Raw genomic sequence first — 21741 nt, 5'->3', positions numbered from 1 at the left:
GAGAGGTGATGGCGGGTGGTTTTGTATACACCAGAAAGCCGGCGTTGGCAGGTGATGGGCTGATCCCCCCTTCCTTTTAGTGAGTTTTCTATGGAGCCTCGGTATTGATTTGATCCTATAGCATGTTGCATTCTGCCATAGCTTGTGAGAACTTAATCTGTTCCTGAGGGAAACTTAGGCTTCCTCAATTGCAAAGAAAAAAAAAAATCTTTAGGTAATGTACTTACAGTATAGCTACAGTACTTATGGAGCTGATGAGTTGATCAGCTAAGGCTGATTTAGATGATGTGTAGCCTTGATCTTCACAAGGCTTCTGTGAGGGGTTTGATTGACTGCAGGAGCTGTTCAGTGTTGAGAAGAGCCCCTTGGTAACACTCTGCTCTTCATAAAATCTGCACTCTCACGCTCTTGTCAGGGATTGTCATCTATCAGAGAGAGAGAGAGCGAGAGAGAGAGAGAGAGAGAGAGAGAGAGAGAGAGAGAGAGAGAGAGAGAGAGAGAGAGAGAGAGAGAGAGAGAGAGAGAGAGAGAGAGAGAGAGAGAGAGAGAATAATAACAAGATTTGAATAATTGGACTTATTCTCCCTCTGCCATTGAAGGGCTGCTTTGATTGTCTGGCAATTGCTTTCATTCTTATTTGCTGCATGCATCTTGCAATATGAAGAGGCCTTCAGCGCCCCCTGGAGATAACAGCTGAGCACACGTGTCAATCACACTGTCTGAGAAATGCACATCTCTCATTTCCAGCCCTGGCTAAAGGATGATCTCCGTCTTTGAAGCGGAAAGCTTTGCCTTTGTGATTGTTGGAACAGAGCAGTGTTTAGTGCTCAACGGATGGAATCCAATTTTAATCTGCAGCTCCTACATCTATCAGACTGATTGCTGTTTTCTCCCTCGTGAGTGCTCCTGTCTTCTTTCTCTTTGTTTTAACTGGAGGCATCACACAAATCGGTGCAGTTAAATTGGCATTTGGGAGTAGTGCTGCTGTGCGGCCCCGCCCAGTTAGTCTCAGGTGGGTGTGTCCTATAGCGCTCAACAGTCACGTGATGTTCTGTGGCGTCACGGTTCCGGAAGAGTATTTCCCCGTTCTTATTCTGCAATGAGATCTTGATTATCAGCCATAATGTCGTAACCACCCGAGGTAGACTTACGACGGCCGAGCTAGTTGTGAAACGATGGTATATGTTCCTGTAGAAGCCACAAATCTGTATGAGATCATCCTTGTTTATTCTTAAACATTTTTGTATTCAATTTCATGGAGAAGTACTACACTAACACTACACACAATTCAACAATGTAATATTGATGTCTTTGATTGGTGGAGCTCTCTGTATGGTCGTCTGTGATTGGTGGCCTACACTAATTTCTCCTCTGGGTATTGCTGTATCTCTCTGGCTAGGCTACTATGAACGTAAGTCACAGCTTGCTGAATAAAAAGGGCTAAAACCGCCAAGTCGTGGCTTGCTTCAGGCATGTGAATCGGGCATGTGAATCGGGCACAGAACTCACACAACCCCGGGGACTCCAAAGCTTGGCTTGTGTGGAACCAACCGAGGTACCGTATGCAAACGGACTGAGGGTCCCTCCCAGAAATCCTCGATAATCCACACGGGCACACACACGGGTTTCGGGGGTTCCGGGCGGTGACTTGTTTTGGCTAGTGTGGCAGCTAGCCATAGTGTCGGGTGAAATCCGGCTCAACGACACGGGACACTTTCCAACAGCGATGACTGGCTCGTTACTGTTGCTGAATTAACCACGGCTGAGGCAGGTGACTCGGGCTGAAGTTGTGTGACGATATATGGCTACTTTCGTCGAGAGATAGTTTTAGAAAACTCTCGACGGTCTACACCTCTCTCAGCCTAAGAGAACTCGGCACACTGACGATAACCACCGTGAACAGTTATGTTAAGCTAGCAGGCCTGATCTGTGCTCCTTCTGGGTGAGAAGAATGCAAAGAGTGATGCAAGGGAGGGACAAATGTATTCCTCTGGCTCCAAATACAGGGATTTGGAGTAGAGAAAATAGTGTTTCTGTCTGGGGCTGGTTTTAATGATGAAAATTAAAAGTTAACTTACACCAGCTATTATTTAAATAAATAAATAAATACTGTAACGGGTTGGGTTTGTGTGCTACTGTGGTGTGTTATACTGTTCTGTGCATGGGGGTTAACTGTGGGATTGACATGTCTGTGGGGATTTACGGGGGGTCTGTGAAGGCGACATATAGCCAGTGGGTGGGGTGAGAGGGGGGTTCACCTGTGATTGGCTGGGGGGAGGGGAGCTGTGGGCGAGAGGAGAACAGCTCGGGGAGTTGGAGCGTGAGCCTGAGGGAGACGGCTGTGTTTGGGGAGAGCGGAGAAGCTAGGAGAGATAGCGGGGTTTTTTGGTGTGTGTTGTGGGGTTGTTTTGGCATGGGCTACGGCTGAAAGTAGCCCTCGGACCTGTGTTAAAAGAATAAAGTGTGGTAACAAGATCCTGACTCACAGACTGGTTCCTGACAATGCTACAATACTGTAAATAAATAAATAAATAAAATGCCAAAATATTGAACAATTAGTCAACTTTGGGAGCCCCCCCAGACCATGATCTTCTCAGTGTCACGAGCCCATGGAGAAACGGAGGGTAAACCTGGTCATGTCATGTGATCAATTATTTGTCCCTCAAAGTAAAATACCTTATTTTCACAACTAAACAGTAACACACTGCCTTTTAGTAAAATTCACATAAAGTAATTGTTGTCAAATGGTAACTAAAAACATGCAATAGAAGGTCAGGTAGGATGGTCCGTGATTAGGGAAATGTGGATCACCGAGAGCAGCTAGCTGATGGATTCCATCCCTCACGCTCGGGCAGACATGGCTAGTAGATAAGATTCAGGGCGCCGTGAGAACTGTGAAAGATGATGAACGCGGAGGCTGGGAGTGAGAGCAGTTTACTGGCAATCAGCCCCTCTTCCCCCGGGGGAGTGCCGGAGCGGAGGATGGGCCTGGTAGCTACTGACTCGACACACGGCTACTGTCTGGGGTCTAAATCACACAGCACAGAAAGCACAGACTCAGCTGAAGGTAATCAAGTGAGTTTGAAAGGTTCTCGGGTCGGTCAAGAGGTTGAGATAGCTTTTCAATGCAGTTCTGGCGAGTTCCCTTGACCGCAATGCCCGCAATTTTGTGAAGAATATTTGACTCACTTGGTTGTATTAAAGTGAACAGAGGCCTATACAAAGAAGAATATCTATACTGTAGGGTCATGGGTGTGATGGAACAAAGCCAAAATAGCCATGGAGAAGGGTCTGTTCTTCACCTTGCTTTGTTTGTGGATTAGCATATAGAATATAAATCTTCTGCCCAGGGCAATGATAAAATGTACTGTTAGTGTTTCTGTATCTCTCTTTTCAGCAAAGCCACGCTCATGTCAACTTCCTCTGTCCTTTCTATTTTAAGAACATCAAACATGTTCTTTGAATATTTTACGCAAGCATTGAACTCCACACTCGTATATGCAGACAGATACAGTATCTATGGTTTTATGATCGTATTACTTTAAACATGCATGCATATCAGGATATTAAGGCAATAGTTCGGGGGGAGGGGAACTGGGGGGGGGGATTCGTGTGATCCACCCACGCGCTATACAGTATGTCCTGCCGGTGAAACTTGCTGTCAGGTGAAAAGAAGTGGCTGACGAGTCGACGACTGCACATGTATCGGAGGAAGCATGTGCTGGTCTACAGCTCTCCCCAGATCGGCAGAGCGGGTGGAGCAACGGCCGGGACAGCAGGGGGAATTGGCCAAATACCATTGGGGAGAAAATCAGAGAATTCTTTTTTGAAAAAAACCCCCCCAAGATATTAGGCAATAGAGTCAGCTGTACAGACCGAAAACATCTGCTCTACCCTCAGTATAAATTAACTATTAATTAGGGGTGTCAAAAATAATCGATTATAAGATGCATCGCGATGCGGACGTGCACGATTCTGCATCGATTCACAAATGTCAAAAATCGATTATTAAAAATAAATAAAATAAATAAATAATAATAATCAAATAAAATATAATGGAAGTACATGGAGTTGTTTATTTGGATCATAATACAATGCAATTCCAAATGCACTTTTATTTTAAAAGTAGCCACACAGTGAGAAAAAAGAAAGTGAGAAAAAAGAAATCACGTATTGCATCGAGATGCATCGATAATCGTAATCGAATCGAATCGTAGCCCCCTGAATCGTAATCGAATCGAATCGTGAGGCCAGTGAAGATTCACAGCCCTACTATTAATATTAACCTAGAGACCCTGTAAACAGTCATTTACGCCTGTATATCGGTTAAGCAAATGGAGTCCAGGCATATAAAGTATGATTTTTATTGCCCCATAGCACAAAATAAGCAGAATATACATCATTCCCTCAGTGAACATCAGGCTAAAATAGACCTGTTTCTAGCTCTTTTGATGCTTTTCAGGTGCTGGGAAAGCGAAGGCATTTACTACATCTCATTGATGTTTTTCAAACAGAAAAGCAAAGCGTATTTTCTCATCTCTCCACTATGCCTCGTCCTCCTCCTCCTCGTCCTCCTCTGTTCTCCTCAGCATCACAGACCTCCTCTGATAACGGGTCTCTCCGGGTGTTTAGTCATCAGTATTCCACTCCAACGTTGTTTATCACAGCAAAACACACAGTCGAGAAGAAAAGTTAATCTTTTTCTCAAGGGGTGCCTCCTTCGCCTCCTTCACCTCTCTATACATCTCAAACCTCTTTATCAATCGCTGTTATGTTTTTCTTTTATATACATCTGTTCCCACTCACTCCCCCTTCATCTACCCCTCTGCTATTATGCTTTTCTTCACTTCCCATTTTTCTCTTCCCTCTTAACTCATCCATTGCCTCCCCATCGTTAGGTCGGGGGTTCCCTGGGCAGCATGGAGACGGCTCTGAAGCAGCACCTGGAGCGTCTGGACGAGATCTTCGCCACCAGGCCCGACTACGTCACGGCTCTGCGCTTCATGCAGACCATGGCCACCAATATCATCCGCCAGCTGGTGGCTCTGCCGGACATCAGCAAGGCCAAGGTGGACCTGGCAGACATCGCTGGCCAGACAGCCTTCGTGGAGTATTACAGGTGGGCGAGGCTTAGCTCACTCCCCCCCAAGGGTGATTGAAATGAGTTTATTTTGTTTGTGTGCGGTAAAGGCAACAAACACACACTGCGTGTGTTAGAGCAACGCTTTAAGTGATCAAGACCCAGAGACACAGACCAAACCAGATGTGTTCTCATCTTCCCTGCGGAGCTCCGACCGGAAAAGCTATTTTAACTGATCACTATATAAATGAAAGATGATATTGAGCTTATTGTCCACTGTGCAGTTTGAGAGCGAGCTCTAAGTGTTATGCATAGCAGAGTGGCTGTTAGACCATAAATGATCTCCCTCCCCACAGACCACTGCAGCGTTTGATTGATCGCCACCATTATTGTGACAGGGTTTTCTACCCTTTGAGAACAATGTTCTTTTCAGTAATACGAGTATTAAGAGAGCAAAAAATGTTATTCATTAAAGAGGAAAATGTAAACAAAGTAACGAAGCCAATTAATAAAAACACAACATAATTAAAATATCCAACATTAATTTATGGGATGAAGTCTCCAATTATGGCTGCTCTAAATTAGGAGAATGCATTAATTCAGTATAACTTGATAGTTCCTAGTTAGTCTTATTTTTGTGCACATAAAAGCCCTGTTTTGCCATGGAGTCTCACATGGAGTTTAACCCGTTCACAGCCGGTTGTTCTGCACTGTAGCATTAATTTAGCGTTGCCCGTTACAAAGCACTCCAACATGGAAGGAAAGTCTTGCATAAAGTGAGATTGTGGGTGCTGCTGTGCTACTTTCTGCAATAGAGTTTTGATAGATACTCAATCTAGAAGTTGTGTCTTACATGGCTTGAGATCCACGTGTTTGAACAACTCCTATTCAGACGTGGATTATTCAGTGAATCGCATTCTTGTGGATGATACCTAGTACTATGTAGATAATGGGATCGGTGGCTCAATAATAGACATGTGAATATACAGTATTTCCTGTGTAGCATGCTTTCTCTAGTATGATTCTGGTCCTCCTTTCTTTGAGTGATCATCTGGGTTTTCCATCTTTACAAATGTTAGTGAGTTGTGAATGTTTTCAAGATTCTAGCATTAAAAACAAAAGAAGATTGACGGTTATTACCACAGGATTACCGCTCCTGCCTCGTCTATGGGGGAAATATCATCTTTAGGAGACAGACACGGCTCCTATCAGTGACAGTGCGTCCTGCATACACGTTAAAACTTTGATTGAATCTAAACCACAAAAATAGATGCACCCACATCACCTCCAGAACCAGCAGAACCCTTCACCAAGATGTTTCTTTTGATAAAATGTTGTCCATGCACTGTATTGTAGTGTCGGTCAGCAGTGGTAACAAGCAATACCTCAGATCGCTGGCATGGCAGAGTACAGGCAGCTACTGTGTTGTCTCACTGACCTACTTCTATCATTCATTTCATGCCCTCTACATGGCGTGTTCTTTCTGCCCTGAAAGCAGGTCTCCTGGTCTTCTGGACCACAGTACTGTTGCCACTGTCTGCAACCTGACGCCAGGCTCCTGTGTGATGATGATTAGATTTCATGCAACCTTCGAGCTATGAACTCTTTGGCGGGACTGTATTGATGAACAGTCAGTGTTACAGCCAGCACCCCCCCCCCCCCCCCCCCCCCCCCCACACACACACACACACAATATTTTATTGGCTCCTCCTCCCTGCCTCAGCGTCCACTGGATGGCGTTTGATTTCATGCAGATGAATCAAACTGCAGTCTCTCATATTTCTTTATTTCTTCCTCCATCCCTGCACCCTCCTCTCTGAGCAGAGGAATGGCCACCGTCATAGTGTACGGTTACAAATCAGATACTGGAAGTGAGTTAGGCCACTCCAAGACTCCTTCACATAGGATGAGTGAACCCACCCTATTGGACAGCTGCAGTCTCGCTTGTACAAAATGCTACAATACTACAAATACACCGCATAAAAAACACTACTATGATTATAGTGTTTTATGAAGTGGCCTGTTTTGCGCGGAATCCTGGAGATCAATGTTGTTGGTCACGGCTATCAAATTTTACAATGCCAGAGGGGCTAGTGGAGTTGAGAATGACTCATGTAAGCACTCCCATGTGTTTGGTAGGTCAAAACACACAGGTGACACATACACACACACACACACACACACACACACACACACACACACACACACACACACACACACACACACACACACACACACACACACACACACACACACACACACACACTTGAAGTCCAGGCTGAGTGTGCGGCGTTCCTGCAGAGGACACTTTGAGCGCATGAAAAATTCATGTCTATGGATTCGTGCTGTTCAATTATTAAGCCAACAGGCTGGAAAGGAGCTGAAACAGATGGGCTCTAACTAGGAGACAGGAATGCTGATATATGGCGCGCACAGATCTCACACGTCCAATCCCCATGTCAACACGTGTCGTTGGCCCAGCACTCCCGGAGGCTGGCCCGGGCGGCCATCACCCTGCACTCATGCATCTGCTGTGCTGTCTGGAGGTGTGGGTGATTATGCTGATGCTCCATTCCTCTGCCTTGTAGGTGGCTGACCTATCTGCTACTGCTGATTCTGGACCTGGTCATCTGCTTGGTCACCTGCTTGGGGATGGCCAAGCAGTCTCGACCGCTGCTCATCACGTAGGTACTCGGTGTGTGCGTGTGTGTGTGTGTGTGCGTGTGTGTGTGTGTGTGTGTGTGTGTGTGTGCGTGTGTGTGTGTGTGTGCACGCACACGACACGTACTTTTCATCGCCTGTCAGAGAGTATTATTGTCGCCCATCTCTGCTCTGTGGGTCAGCCTCTCTGGCGCCATATAGAGCGCTCCATTAACCAGGACCAACCACAGCATTAGGTCCTTTCACTAGCACAGACAATGGTCCCGCCCTCATTCCTCTCCTCATTGGCTTATCCTTTATTCCATTCTCACATACAGTTAAAGAGGAGATTGTAGGCTAAGTGTATTTTCGGCCAATTAAGCCAACTCATCAGTTTGTCCAAGAGCTGTGTATTGGCAAGAATCTGGTAATACGATACGGATCACGATACAGCAGTTATGATTCAATCTATTGCAATATATTGCGATACTGTAAGATGTAAATTAGCCTCTGGCTATAATCCGGCATATTTACATGTATTTTAAATGTTCATTAATATGCTCTGTCCCTGCCAAATAAACTACCGTAATATATATATATTTTTTATCTAGTTTTAAGAAAACTGTCATAGTATAAAGAACATACCACCATATGCTTAAAATCTGAGTAAAATGAGTTTGTTTTTTATGCAATCAAAACAGTGTTTGTATTTGTATTTATCACAGTCCATCTGTGCAATCTGAGCAAATTAATTAACATATCAGTAAAAAAAGGTTAAGAAAATAAAAAACCCTCACCCTAAAAAAATTGATACTGTGTTTTTGAGAATTGATACAGTATCACAGAACATCATAATATTACAATACTCTGCAGCTAGATCTTCGACTCTTAACCGTCACAGATCAAAACCACTGTAGTCACTCTAAAAAGAGTGTGAGCCTGAAAGGAAGAAATGGTAGCCTGACATTTGCTTCAATAAATTGCAACTGACGTTTTAAATTAACACTTGATGTCCGACGAGCAAATCCACTATCTACCACTCCCGTCCGGTTTGGCCTATTTAGAGAAAGTGTTAGCAGATCATGGTCAGCAGCTCTCCTCACATCTCTGTCTGATGGACCTCACTAATGCCTATTGATCGCCTGGGCAGGATGAGCCCACTCCCTTAACTAATTATGAAGAGCTTTCAGTCGGTGCTCTCAAGACAGCCCGAGGAGTGAGTTGAGAAACCGAAGCCTTTTTCCCTCCATCAGGGAGCCATTCTTCCCCTTCCACTCTGTTGATCCCTCTCTAACCCTCAGCGCTTTCTCCAGCGTCCCACAAACAATCATGTCGTCACCGAGAGAGAGCATGTGCTGTGTGTCGAGATGTTGCGATGATGTTTATTCATTAGCCACCTCCTCCAATAAGCTATTAATTTGATTCAGAACCAAATCCATTTCTGATGGGAATGGAACTAGCAATCAAAAGCTAAACACGTTAATTCCGCAATGAGTCATGTTTTGATTTATCTCTCCACCACTCTGTAATAAATCAAATCTCAGCTGTGTCTTCTAATCTGCCATGCACCAGTGCAATGGATGCTTCAGCATCTGTCTCCGAGAGGAAGGAGGACAATTTCCAAGTAAAATTGTAAAAGTATGAATCAAATTAACTGAGTGAAAAATGGCCGCAGATCACTGGTACAAAGACAAACTCCTTCATCTCCTTTGTACATTATTTGTCTTTGTGCTTCCCTGTCTCCCCCCCCCCCTCTCTCTCTCTTACTCTCCCTCACTGTCTCTCTCTCTCTCTCTCTCTCTCTCGGCAGGATCTTGTCTTTTGTAGTGCTGTCTCTGATCCTGAGCTGGGCGTCGCTGGGGACGGGCACTGCTACAGCCGTGGTGAGAGAAAACGCACCATGTCTTCTTCAAGAGCTGTCACTACTTGCATACATACATAAAGCGTTCTTACAAAAATGAACACTTCAGATACTGCCACTAAAAGATATATGTTGCAGAACTGTGAAGGTCTGGGCAAGACTAAGGGTGTTTTCTCACCGGGGACCCGGGAGCGCAACCGAGCACACTTGTCCCCAAACTGACCCCGGGTGCCGTTCGTTTCATGAGTGTGAACATCGCGTTCAAGATTCAAGATTCAAGATTCAAGATTTTTATTGTCACTCCGTAGTACAAGTATCACGTGTGAAATTCTTGTGCTGTAGACTCCATTACAACATAGTGCAAAATAACAGGGCATATAGGTGCATGAAAACAAGAGAAACAACATGCAATAATGCAGTAAAGCAATAAAAACAAGACAAAAAACAGTGACATAGTCACTGCACGTAGGTGCAAAATAGCATAGACATAATTAAACATAATTAAACATTCTGTTTGCACGTAGGTGCACGCTGTTTGCGTTCCGGGTCCACGTGAAAAGGTGGTCTGGGGAACGCTTTGGCGTGCCCGTGGACGGAACACTTGTGAATGTGAACGCCAATGGTACCGAACCACATCTATACAACATACGGGCGAGGATACACTGCAGGCGTAGTTGATGACGCAAGTGTTCCGTTCCGTTCCCGAGCGCGGAAGAAATTTTGCAATGTGAAATTGTTCCCAGTGAGAAAGCACCCTAAATCACTCGTCCGTGTTGAAAAGTGGTAGAGACATTATTACCACAGTAGTGACAGAGAAAGGTCCATATTATTGACATCTTAGGGCCGATTAGTGACGTGTCTGGATGGGTATTGCTCACTCTGCCAGGGTGATGGCCAGTTGTTGAATTGAACTTCCCTCCCAATGCAATTACTGGGAGAGTGTTGCTGCCAATAAGAGTGTGTTCGTAGACATCTTTCCCAGTTCAAAGTGTCTGTAGGCTATCTGTTGTGTCGACAGTGTGCTGTCCTATCAGTGATGCACAGTGGTGTAATGTAACCAGGTAATAATACTTTGTTATAGTACTTAAGTATTTATTGGGAGTATTTGTACTTTACTCGAGTATTTATATTTCTGTCAACTTTAACTTTTACTCCATTACATTTCCCATAAGCATCTTAGTTACTTGTTACTACAAAATGAAATCGGAAGAAATTTGGTAGCCTGCAAGCAAGTAGGTTTAGCGAATCAGTGCTCCTAGCTTGTATAGTGTATTTTAATCATTAATCAATGTTTCCAGTGCTTCTGTGATTCATCTCCTCTTTTCCCAGTTATTAATATACTAAACTAGCTTGCAAGTTATATTAATCACGATCCACACTCCATTCCAACCGCTATAAAACTCAAGAAGATTTCCACTCAGGCATGTGCTTCGCCTGCTTTTTTTAATTTACACTCAATACTGAAGTACATTTAACATGAGAAAATTACTTTTGATACGTAAGTACAGTAAATATCAGATACTTTAAGACTTTTACTCAAGTAATAATATTCTCATTAGGTGACTTTACCTTATACCAAATCATTTTCTTGTAAGATATCTTGTACTTTCTACTCACGTGTGGCTTTCAGGTGCTTTGTCCACCACTGGTGTTGCATTAAAGCTGATTACAAGCCCCCACAGCCTTTTAGTTTACTCCACCTTTACGCCCACTGTCTTAGTTTACTCCACCTCTACGCCCACTGTTGTAAACAAAGCTGCTTCCTGCATTAATTACTGTGGTGAAATGGCCTATCTCCCTCCCTCTATTCCCTCTGCTCTCCCTTCTTTAAAATGTATTTATCTCTCTATTTGTTTCTCTTAAGCTGCGTTCACACCGACCTATTAAAGTTTTTCGCTGGCATCGAGTTTACATACAAAGTCAATGCAAACGAGCGATTGAGCGTATATTCGCCTGGGAGAAAAATCGCTGGGCGTCCGAGCGACAGAGACAGAGCGATAGGGAGAACATTTGCTCGTCGCCCAAGATGAAATATCCCAACTCGAGCAAAATTACGCTGGCATCAGTCGCTCGCTGTTCAACGCTGATTGGCTGCCGTGTGAGAGTGAGTCAAGGATCACACTGGCTTGGAACAAACCGCTGGTTTATTGTGTGGCAACAAACCGCATTGACAGCTGATTGACAGGCTGACAGCTGACATTAAGTGAAGTCTGTACTACCGGTATGGAGCTCACGTTAGGAGCACGCTGATAGGCTTAGCTTGTAAACAAGTACGGTGGCTAGTAGTGGACAAATATCATGACATTGCGTAACGTTAATAGCCCCCAGATGTCCGTAAATTATTGTGCCTGTTGACAAGTGATTTAAACACAGCGACAGAGCGATTCCAAAGAGTTGAATCGAGCGACAGAGAGAAAAATAAATATCTCGGTGTGAACACAGCTTTACCTAGCTTAGTTTCTCTCTCCATCCCCCCTGCATCTAGCCTGGTTAAAGCCAGCCTGATTCGTGATCTCACATTCTGTTTGTCTCATGACGAAAACAAAACGTGAGTCCACGTGAGTGGATGCTTTAGCAGGCTCTCTCTCTCTCTCTCTCTCTCTCTCTCTCCTCTCTCTCTCTCTCTCTCTCTCTCTCTCCTCTCACTGTGCAGACCACATCTGGGCTTAGTGGCTTTAATGGAGGCAGACTGTATGAGGAACACTGTCTCTAGACTCTAAGGTGCAAAGTACCCCCTCTTCACCAACCTCCTTCTGTCCCTCCATTATTGTCCCAATGCCTCGTGCCGAGAGAACTGGCTGGTGTGGATTTGGCATCTGGACAGCTGTTTTAAGAGAGGCAGGGCGGGAGGAGAGGATGAAAAGGGGGAAATGACAGCTGAATTTAATCTGAAATGAGCTGCAAGGGTTTTTGACATGCTACAAATTCGCAGCCCGGAGATTTACGCATTATTCTGGCTTACGCTTCCGAGGAGCAATTTTGACTTTGCCAAGTGCAGCCAGATGACCTATGGCTTGGACTGTCACTATAATAAAACATATACTGACCACCTTATCCAGGATAGTTCAGAATGGATTTTAGGTTGTGGTGTGCATCTCTCCTTGAGATATCGCTGCCAGTAAGCTGAGCTGTAACTCTGTGATGGACGACAGACTCATAAGGACAATGCTCAATAAATATATGACTGTTATTAGCCAGATTAGTGAGATATTGATCAGAGGCCAATCCTCCACATAGAAGTGGATTATCAAAGAACATTGACTTCCTAGGTTCAGTAATGGGAAGTGAATGTGGAACAGGATGCAGAACAAGCAGGTGCAGCTGTTCACCCCAAAATCCTTAGAGACCTGCAATGGTGGTGTCCTAGAAAATGTAGATACATTCATACATGTTGCCTGATGACATCACAGTCGAGCAATTGCGTGACATCATTTCCAGTTGAGTGACATCACACACACACACACACACACACACACACACACACACACACACACACACACACACACACTCTTCCTTGTTGCCTCGATCCAGACCCAAATCTCGGGTGGCATCACAGATGAGCAATTGCAAATGTAGTCAACACACACACACACACACACAACTGCCCGAGTGACATCACTTCCAGGTGACTTCTTAGGGGACTAGTAATATTTTATTTTGTTTAACGTTTGTAAACAACGTTTTTGTCAGTCGTGCATTAAAAAGTAAAGTAACTAGCCTATTTTGAAAATGTAAGGATTGGAAAGTAAAGATATTTGTGTTCAAATGTAGGGAGTATAAAAGTAAAGAATTGTCAGAAAAATAAATACTCAGTAAAGTACAGATACCCGAAAGTCCTACTTAAGTACAGTAACAAAGTATTTGTACTTAGTTACTTCCCATCTCTGAAGTAACAGCACAATAATCTGAGCTATTGATGGCTTGAAGAAACATTGCACTATATTGTTGTTCTTTTGATCTTGCATGCTTCACATACCCGTATCACAGCTTGCCTCTGTTGTCCCACAGGGCATCAGCGACTTCTGTGTGTCTCCAGACAAGTTTATTGTGAACCAAACCAAGGATTTCCTCAGCGCAGGTAAGTTATCTCTACATACCCTCCCACATCTCCCTAGAGTGGGAAAGGCATGGGGAAGCGTGGAAGAGAAATAGATCTTCACACAAGTCTTCACATACTGTAAGTGCTCTCTCTCTCTCTCTCTTTTTCAGATGTTGCACACTATTATCTATTCTGCAGTCCGAATCTACCCAACCCCTTCCAGCAGGTATTGACAAAATGTCCAGAGTTGATAGTTGTTTACTCACACACGTCACACTAGACAATATTTTGCTATTTTAAAAATATAGTTTTTCCTCAGATACCAGACTGCCAGATCTTCATCGGCCCCTAATCGGCAGTTGTGAAAAATTAACCCCCAACATTCATTTAATTACTTAAAGGTGATAACCCAAATAAACTTTGATCAACGAATATCCCCTTTTCATAATAGCTCTTCCATAATAGACTACTTGCACAACTCCACTACTTCCTGAAATGAGTAGGGCATCTTGGTTTCCTGTCCTACACTATTGGATGAACTGATTAATGTCAGGTGTGCCTGACTGCTGCAGTCACAACAACAGTGATCAGGCACACCTGACATTAATCAGTTCATCCAATAGTGTAGGACAGGCAACCAAGATGCCCTACTCATTTCAGGAAGTAGTGGAGTTGTGCAAGTAGTCTATTAGCCATGTCTTAGCTTAGCCCATAAAATTAAAGTATTCTTGCTGGTTTCTGACGAGGGGTCGCCATGACCGAAACATTAATGCTTTTCAACCGATAAACTGGGAGTTAAGTCTATGCAGTGTGCGGACTCTACTTTTTACCTATTCTTGCTGACAACACTTTTTTTTTAAATTCAATGTTATAATTATGCAGGAACATACAGGATGTGGACAAAATAACAGAAACACCACATAAAAGTGATAACTCTGAAGTCACTGGATCACAGCTAAAGTCAAATGGTATTGAGTTGGATGGCATTTAGCCATAATGTGTCAACTTCAAAAAGGTTCCAACAATCACTAGCCTACTTCTATATGTGAGTTTTGAAAGCAACATGAGGCAGCTAGCATGTTCCAAAGAGGGGGGAAATCAGTGCTCGAATATCAGGTGCATCTGTCACAAAAACTACAACATTATTGGGATGAGATGAGATATACTTTATTGTCCCCGGAGGGAAATTTGTCTTGGGCATTAAAGTGCACATAGTCGCAACCCGGCGTTAAAAAACAACGTCAATAACAGAGACGGACAAGGACATTCAACATTGCACAACTCCACAGAAGAGAGAGCCTGTTGTGCATGATTGCACAAGCTCTATTGCTCAATTGTATAGCTCAAGCATTCCTGAATTAGGAATATAAGAAAACAAAATCAATAAAATCATATAATCAATAAAATCAAATAAAATCAATTGATATGATTTATTATTGACTGTGGCAGGGCAAGTCTCAAAAATCGGACAAACTGCTTTGGCAAAGAGGAGCCGTGGTTGCAAATCAAAGCTCACTGACAGATAGGCAGACACATGATGGATGTCTCTGTAATGGGAGGGCCAGCGAACTTGTGAGAGTGATTATGCTCTGCATGGTTTTTTAACAGCCAAGGAATATGAGATCATTTTGTTAGGAACAGGGACACACTGCTCATGTCTCAAACTATGCCGTGTCGGCCGGGTCCTTGAATTTGAGGAAGTAGGGCCTGGAAAGTCCTTGAAAGGTCCTTGAAATTGATGCTTAAGATGTGGGAGCATTAGAAAGCCTTACTGAATAACAAATTGCTATGTTGCTCCCAAGCATTGCACTTCTTAATCTTAATATGATTCACTCCTTGTGTTTGTGTGTGTGTGTGTGTGTGTGTGTGTGTGTGTGTGTGTGTGTGTGTGTGCGCGCACACGCATGTGTGTGTTTGTGTGGTTACTCATAATTATTCACAGTCTCTGACAATCTACCAGCGGTCCCTTACCACCATGCAAATCCAGATCCAGGGTTTGCTGCAGTTCACTGTACCCATCTTTCCCACTGCTGAGGTGAGTGGCTGGGCTGACGGACCATTACTGTACCCCAGCCAGTGTAAGGGACCGGGTGTGTCACTCATTACCCCAGCCTGTGTAAGGGGCCGGGTGTGTGTGTGTGTGTGTGTGTGTCACTCATTCCTCTTTTGTACCTCGTTACACAGAGAGACCTTCTGGGGATCCAGCGACTGTTGAACTCCACTGAATTCAATCTACACCAGCTCACCGCCTTGCTGGACTGCCGGTCCCTACATAAGGTAAGGTCAGACTCAGTCGACAGGGCCCATCCACATCTGTGGCAGATTAACCCATTGATACCTGATGCAGCATTTGTGTGTGTATCCCTTTAAGACCGCGAACCGCGGTTCACGGTCTTAAAGGGATACACACACAAATGAGGGATATACACGCAAATGCTGCATCAGGTATCAATGGGTTAAACAAACATAACACAGAAACGTATCCTAACTACTTAAACTTAACATAACATGTGCGCGCGCATGCGTGTGTGTGTGTGTGTGTGTGTGTGTGTGTGCGCGTGTGTCCCTCCCCCAAGAACTACCTGGACGCTCTGATGGGTGTGTGTTATGACGGGGTGGAGGGGCTCCTCTACCTCTCTCTGTTCGCCCTGCTGGCTGCCTGCGCGCTCTCTGCCATGCTGTGTGCCATCCCCCGGGCCTGGACTCTCATCGGCAGCAGGTCAGCACCATGCAAAACCCTTATCCCAGCATGTGCTTCCTACAACGCCCTCCTGTCAGGTGGTAACACATGCAACCCCCCTCTGTTTGTGTCCTTTACATAGGCTGTAAAAAAAAAGATGGATGTAATGAGTGTGAGGTCGCCCATAGATTTCTGAACTATAATTTTGAAGCATCGAGTATAGATGCGGTCTGTGTGGGAAGTGGGAACGCCCACAAAACGTTACTTTCGGTATCGGACGATATTTACTTTCGGCATCGGACGAATGGTAGAACGGTGAGGGAAAACTCCCCATATATCTCAATGGGCTGACTCACCAGCGGAAGGTGCTGTGGCTCTACCATGCTCTACGCTACAGGATTGGGGATTCAAGAGCAGGTACATAGACGTCCGGAGTGGGGATTGGTCCTTTATCCGTGTGTGTGTGTGTGTGTGTGTGTGTGTGTGTGTGTGTGTACCTGTCTTCCAGGGACAGAGACTATGATGACATAGACGAGGAGGACCCATTCAACCCCCAGGCGAGGCGGATATCTTATAACCCCGGGAGGGCCAACATCCACAGCTTCTGCAGCTTCACCAGCAGCCTGGGCAGCCAGAACAGCCTACATCCCCCGCTACAAGCTGCCGCCAATGTCATCCCCTCCTCTGAATACATGTAAGACCCACTGGATGACCATCAGTTGGGTCAGATTACTTTAAATGTAAATCTAAATGTAGTCAGTTACTGATTACAAATGACATGACAATTTAAGTAACGTAATCCCTTGGATTACAAAACAGTTGTGATCTAAAGTGAATACTTTTGGATTACTTTTGGATTACTTCAAAATCAAACATTGAAAAGATTGCACTTCATAGTAAAAAAAATTGACGCAGTCGCAAAAATTTGAGTTCCACAAATACCCTAATCCTCTCAACATTTGCAATCAACATTTGCAAATAAAAGATTTTGCATTATTCAGCATTTACAGTTGGTCAAATCAAATTACCGTTACAAAAACATTCTGGCATAAACATCTACAGGTGTAGCCCATTGTATTTTTTCATTTTCACATAAACATGGAAGTCTCAAAACACATATAAATAAACAACAACAACAACAACATATAAATAAATTAAACACATGCATATAAACACATATAAAGCAACACCTAGCCTCCTGACCGGCCAATGCAATGCAGTTAGAGGGTGTAAGGGGGAGGACCTGGGCTAATTAAGCTTCCTTGACAAATGTAACTATAATCTGATTACACATTTTCCGAATGTAATCTGGGCTGATTATAGTTAGTTATTTTTCGTAATCTGAAACGGTACATACAGTACATACTCCCAATTACACGTAGTCAGTTACTTACTAGTTACTACCCAACTGCTGCATATCACCAACCCCTGATGACAATGCGTATTAGTGTGTGTTCCATCTCTTACAGACTTTCTTTTCCTCTGTCACAGGAATCAGTCCATGCTGTTTGGAGGGAACCCTCGCTATGAGAATGTACCCCTGATAGGGAGAGGATCCCCGCCTCCCTCGGTACGTTGGCCCTGTGAGGACCTAGTTTTCCTATACAGTGCCAAAGTCACGCCCTCTTCCGGGTTCGCCATGGGGCCTAGGGGGTGAAATTCCCCATTCATTTTCCCATTGACCTTTCGGAAAAACCTGATAAAAAGAGTTTTATTTGGACAAACCAAACGATTCAGTCAGAATCACAAGAGACAATAAAAAAAAAGGTCCTAGTGAAATCTTCTATGGTCTGATTCTGAATATAGCTAAATCACTTGGTTTGTCGAAGTAAACCTCTTTTTATAAGGGTTTTACAAAACGTCTATGGAAAAATGAATGGGGAATTTCACTCCCGAGGCCCCCTTGGGCAATCTGACGATGGTGAGAGTTTGGCACTGCATTATGTGAATGACGAGCTCACACTACTGCCATCAACACTGCCACAATACAAACAGGAAACGCACATGATGCACATGCACTGTACAATGTAAAAAGCCCCTCACACTCTCAGAAGCCACTTGATATGTTGCATTGATGGCAGACTGCCCTCTGCTGGCCATTGACAGAGGTGCATTCACTTTTGTCTAATCTAGTGCTATCTCTGTATGCAGATACCCTTACTACTAAGCCCTGAGCATATACTCATATCCTTTTCAGTATAGCCTTGGATTATACAGTATTCGTGCTTCTTACAGGGTAAGGGTTTAGTCCATGTAAAGGCTAATGCATACTTTATGTGTGTGAGAAATGACCCGGGGGGAGTGGTGGAGAAATACAGCATTGCCTGCTTTAGTTTTAATGGTAGAGCTGTGACTAATCAATTAGTCAGATTAATTGATAATGAAAACAATCGTTAGTTGCAGCCCTAGTCATGGTGCGTCTCCATAGCTGGAGCTAAAATAAAGATAAGCCTAGTCAATCCACAGAAGGCGGCTGTTGCTTAGGGTGAGCTCATCGGGTCTGACTCTTACCCTTGGTCACAACCTGTAGACCGGCTCAAACCCCCAGTAGTTGGCCAGCACGCACAACAGCCAGTCTTCAGAGAGGAGGGCTAGCTTTTTGTCTGTTTTGGCTTTCTAAGTGCTTGAACTCCACTCGCACTGTGCCAACGCGTCACCTTTACATTCACGCAACACTGGCTGATGGATAATGCTATTCTGAAGCAGCATCTTCTTCACTTGTTTTCAGGAACGTAGCCTACAGCAGAGAGCAAACAATCCCATCAGGAAACTAATGTTCCCCATTTGAGTCTGGACAGCAGTAGTCTGTTCACACTGTTCACACACGTAAAGGGGGAGGCATGGAGATCTTTTTTATGATTTCCGAAATACACTATATTCTCAGGTGAAAAATCTGAAGTGTTTGTTTTATTGTTATGCATTGTATCACACTGAGAAAGCAATATTTAAATGCACTATATTCTCAGGTGAAAAATCTGAAGGGGTTGTTTTATTGTTATGCATTGTATCACACTGAGAAAGCAATATTTAAATGCACTATATTCTCAGGTGAAAAATCTGAAGGGGTTGTTTTATTGTTATGCATTGTATCACACTGAGAAAGCAATATTTAAATGCACTATATTCTCAGGTGAAAAATCTGAAGTGTTTGTTTTTTTGTTATGCATTGTATCACACTGAGAAAGCAATATTTACTTTTGTGTTGCAGCACTATGATGGTGTATATTTTGCACTCCAGCACTTGTTTATGCATTCATATGAGCAGTTGCATAATGTGTTTAACCGATACTTTGCAACTAACCAATTCTTTATTTATTTTTTATTCTTTTACTCAGACATTTAGAAACAGTAAGTTTTCTGTTGTATAACTAAATCCTGAATTTGCATGATTTCATATTCATTCCACTCCTCAAAATTGACACAGGGTGTGCTTACCTCTGCAATAAAGCTTGGGCAGAATGTTTGGTCCTATAACACATAGAGCTGCAACCATTAACCGATTAATCAATTAGTTGTCAACTATTAAATTAATTTTGATAATCGATTAATCTGAGAAAGTTTCTAAGAAAGAAAATCTGATTCCAGCTTCTTAAATGTGAATATATTCTAGTTTCTTTACTCCTCTATGATAGAATATATTTTATTTGGGTTGTGGACAAAGCAAGACATTGAGGATGTCATCTTGGGGTTTGGGAAACACTGAATCGACGTTTTTCACCATTTTCAGACATTTTATAGACCAGACAACTAATTGATTAATTGGGAAAATAATCTGCAGATTAATCGACAAATAATCGTTAGTTGCAGTCCTAATAACACAAAGCCCAAAGATAATCTGTGAAGTACCTCAGCTGTGTGACCTTTGAACTCCTGACACTGTTGTGTCCAGAGTGTTACCTGAGTGGAACTGACCCCCAACTCTTTCCCTGACCTCTGCCTGCTCTTCACCCGCTCTTCAGCTCTGCTAGCTGTACAGATTCACCATCCCCTGATTCCACCAGCTCCTAATCAAAGAGCAGCTCATCATCAAGAGCATTACTCCCCCAATTCAGACCAGATCACAGTCACACCATTTCAGCATTTCACTCTGAGCCTTGATGACATTGCCACCTGCTGTCCATGCCTAAATGTGCTAAACTCTGTTTCTTTTTAAATAATTTGTTTTTTTCCTGCAGTATTCACCCAGCATGAGGACCACCTACCTCTCTATGACTGAGGCCCAGATCAGACACTTTGGGACTGACTTCCAAGTGTAGCCTGCTACCTACTGAGTCCTTCTCAGGGAGACACTGCCTGGGACTTTGGATTCCTACCGAGGAGGCTGTCTTCAAGGCATAATACTGTTCACGGAAGCTGCAGCCCGCTGTCTGAGACATGAAAGCAGGACATAATGAGGCAAACACCTCAATAACACATCAATGCAGAGCATCGATGATTCTCAATCTGTTGTTGCCATTATGTATGCCAATAATGTGGCTCAAACTCAAGCATAGTCAGAGCAAGAGACTGTGAACTCGCTGTCGATCAAACAGATGTTTTTTGCTTTTTCGTGTGATATAGTGGCCTGCATGGAGGTCATGTGATCACGCACATGGTGGTCACCGTTTTGATGTCATCTGTAGGCTACACCAGATGAGATGGTCGCATATGACAACAGCCCCAGAGAGCTTTCATTAGCCAAATCATGCAGTGATTTTATTCCGTACAACTTTGAGGCCTTCATGTACAGTAATTCTTCAGGGTGCTTTATATCGATGAATCAGACATATTTTTTATCTTGTACATATAATGATGTCAGTGAAAACCATACCAAATATTATCATCTTGATTTGAAAAGCCAAAGCAAGATGCTACCCGGTGTTGTTGGTATTTCTGGCGGCTTTATCTGTGCAGAAGGAGGATGCATGTTTACTTTTTGTGTGTCTACCTGTGTAACAGTGATACGGTTCGCCATCTCTTCTTCCATGGTTTTATATTTAATTACATGACCTGCATATCAGGGATAAGAGTCAAATAATCACCATAGTTGAGGGACATAGGCTACTGCTTTAGTACATTTGTGAACTACAGTTGCATGTGGAACATTCCTCTGGAAAAACAAACAGAATGGATTTAGAGCCACATCCCAGTCTGTGACACAATCATAGGATGAATGAACATCAATATACAAATGTCAGTACTTTTATGTTAATTATTTGCCATGTTGTATACTATATACCATCTTGAAATATTGAATTGCTTGTGAAACCCAGTGTCTCTGGTGCAACCTATCCTGCAGCGGGTAAAATGTGAACTGAATAAGTAGAAATAGAACATTTCTCTGATCCAACTCTTAGGTACCCACAGTATGCATATTGTTGTGGGGGAACTGTCATTCTCCTCATGGTTGGAGAAATCTACTATCTGCTGTTGGTTTGATGACATATCAGACTAAATTGATA

General features: G+C 43.5%; 1 protein-coding gene across 1 annotated transcript in view; it reads left to right on the top strand.

The window, feature by feature from the left end:
- The window catches only part of ttyh2l (tweety homolog 2, like), a 36773-nt gene extending 15071 nt beyond the window's left edge, over positions 1-21702 (top strand). The window contains exons 4-14 of the mRNA XM_083648489.1: positions 4899-5119; positions 7669-7764; positions 9531-9603; positions 13590-13659; positions 13791-13846; positions 15563-15655; positions 15805-15897; positions 16197-16339; positions 16809-16994; positions 17792-17870; positions 20476-21702. Of these exons, the coding sequence (XP_083504615.1) occupies positions 4899-5119; positions 7669-7764; positions 9531-9603; positions 13590-13659; positions 13791-13846; positions 15563-15655; positions 15805-15897; positions 16197-16339; positions 16809-16994; positions 17792-17870; positions 20476-20556 (1191 nt within the window). The 3' untranslated portion in view covers positions 20557-21702. The remainder of the gene's footprint in view (positions 1-4898; positions 5120-7668; positions 7765-9530; positions 9604-13589; positions 13660-13790; positions 13847-15562; positions 15656-15804; positions 15898-16196; positions 16340-16808; positions 16995-17791; positions 17871-20475) is intronic.
- The last annotated feature ends 39 nt before the right edge of the window (positions 21703-21741 follow it).

Source organism: Poromitra crassiceps (assembly GCF_964638095.1).
Source record: "Poromitra crassiceps genome assembly, chromosome: 13".
NCBI classification, from domain to species: Eukaryota; Metazoa; Chordata; class Actinopteri; order Beryciformes; family Melamphaidae; genus Poromitra; species Poromitra crassiceps.
This window is presented reverse-complemented; position numbering and strand designations above follow the sequence as displayed.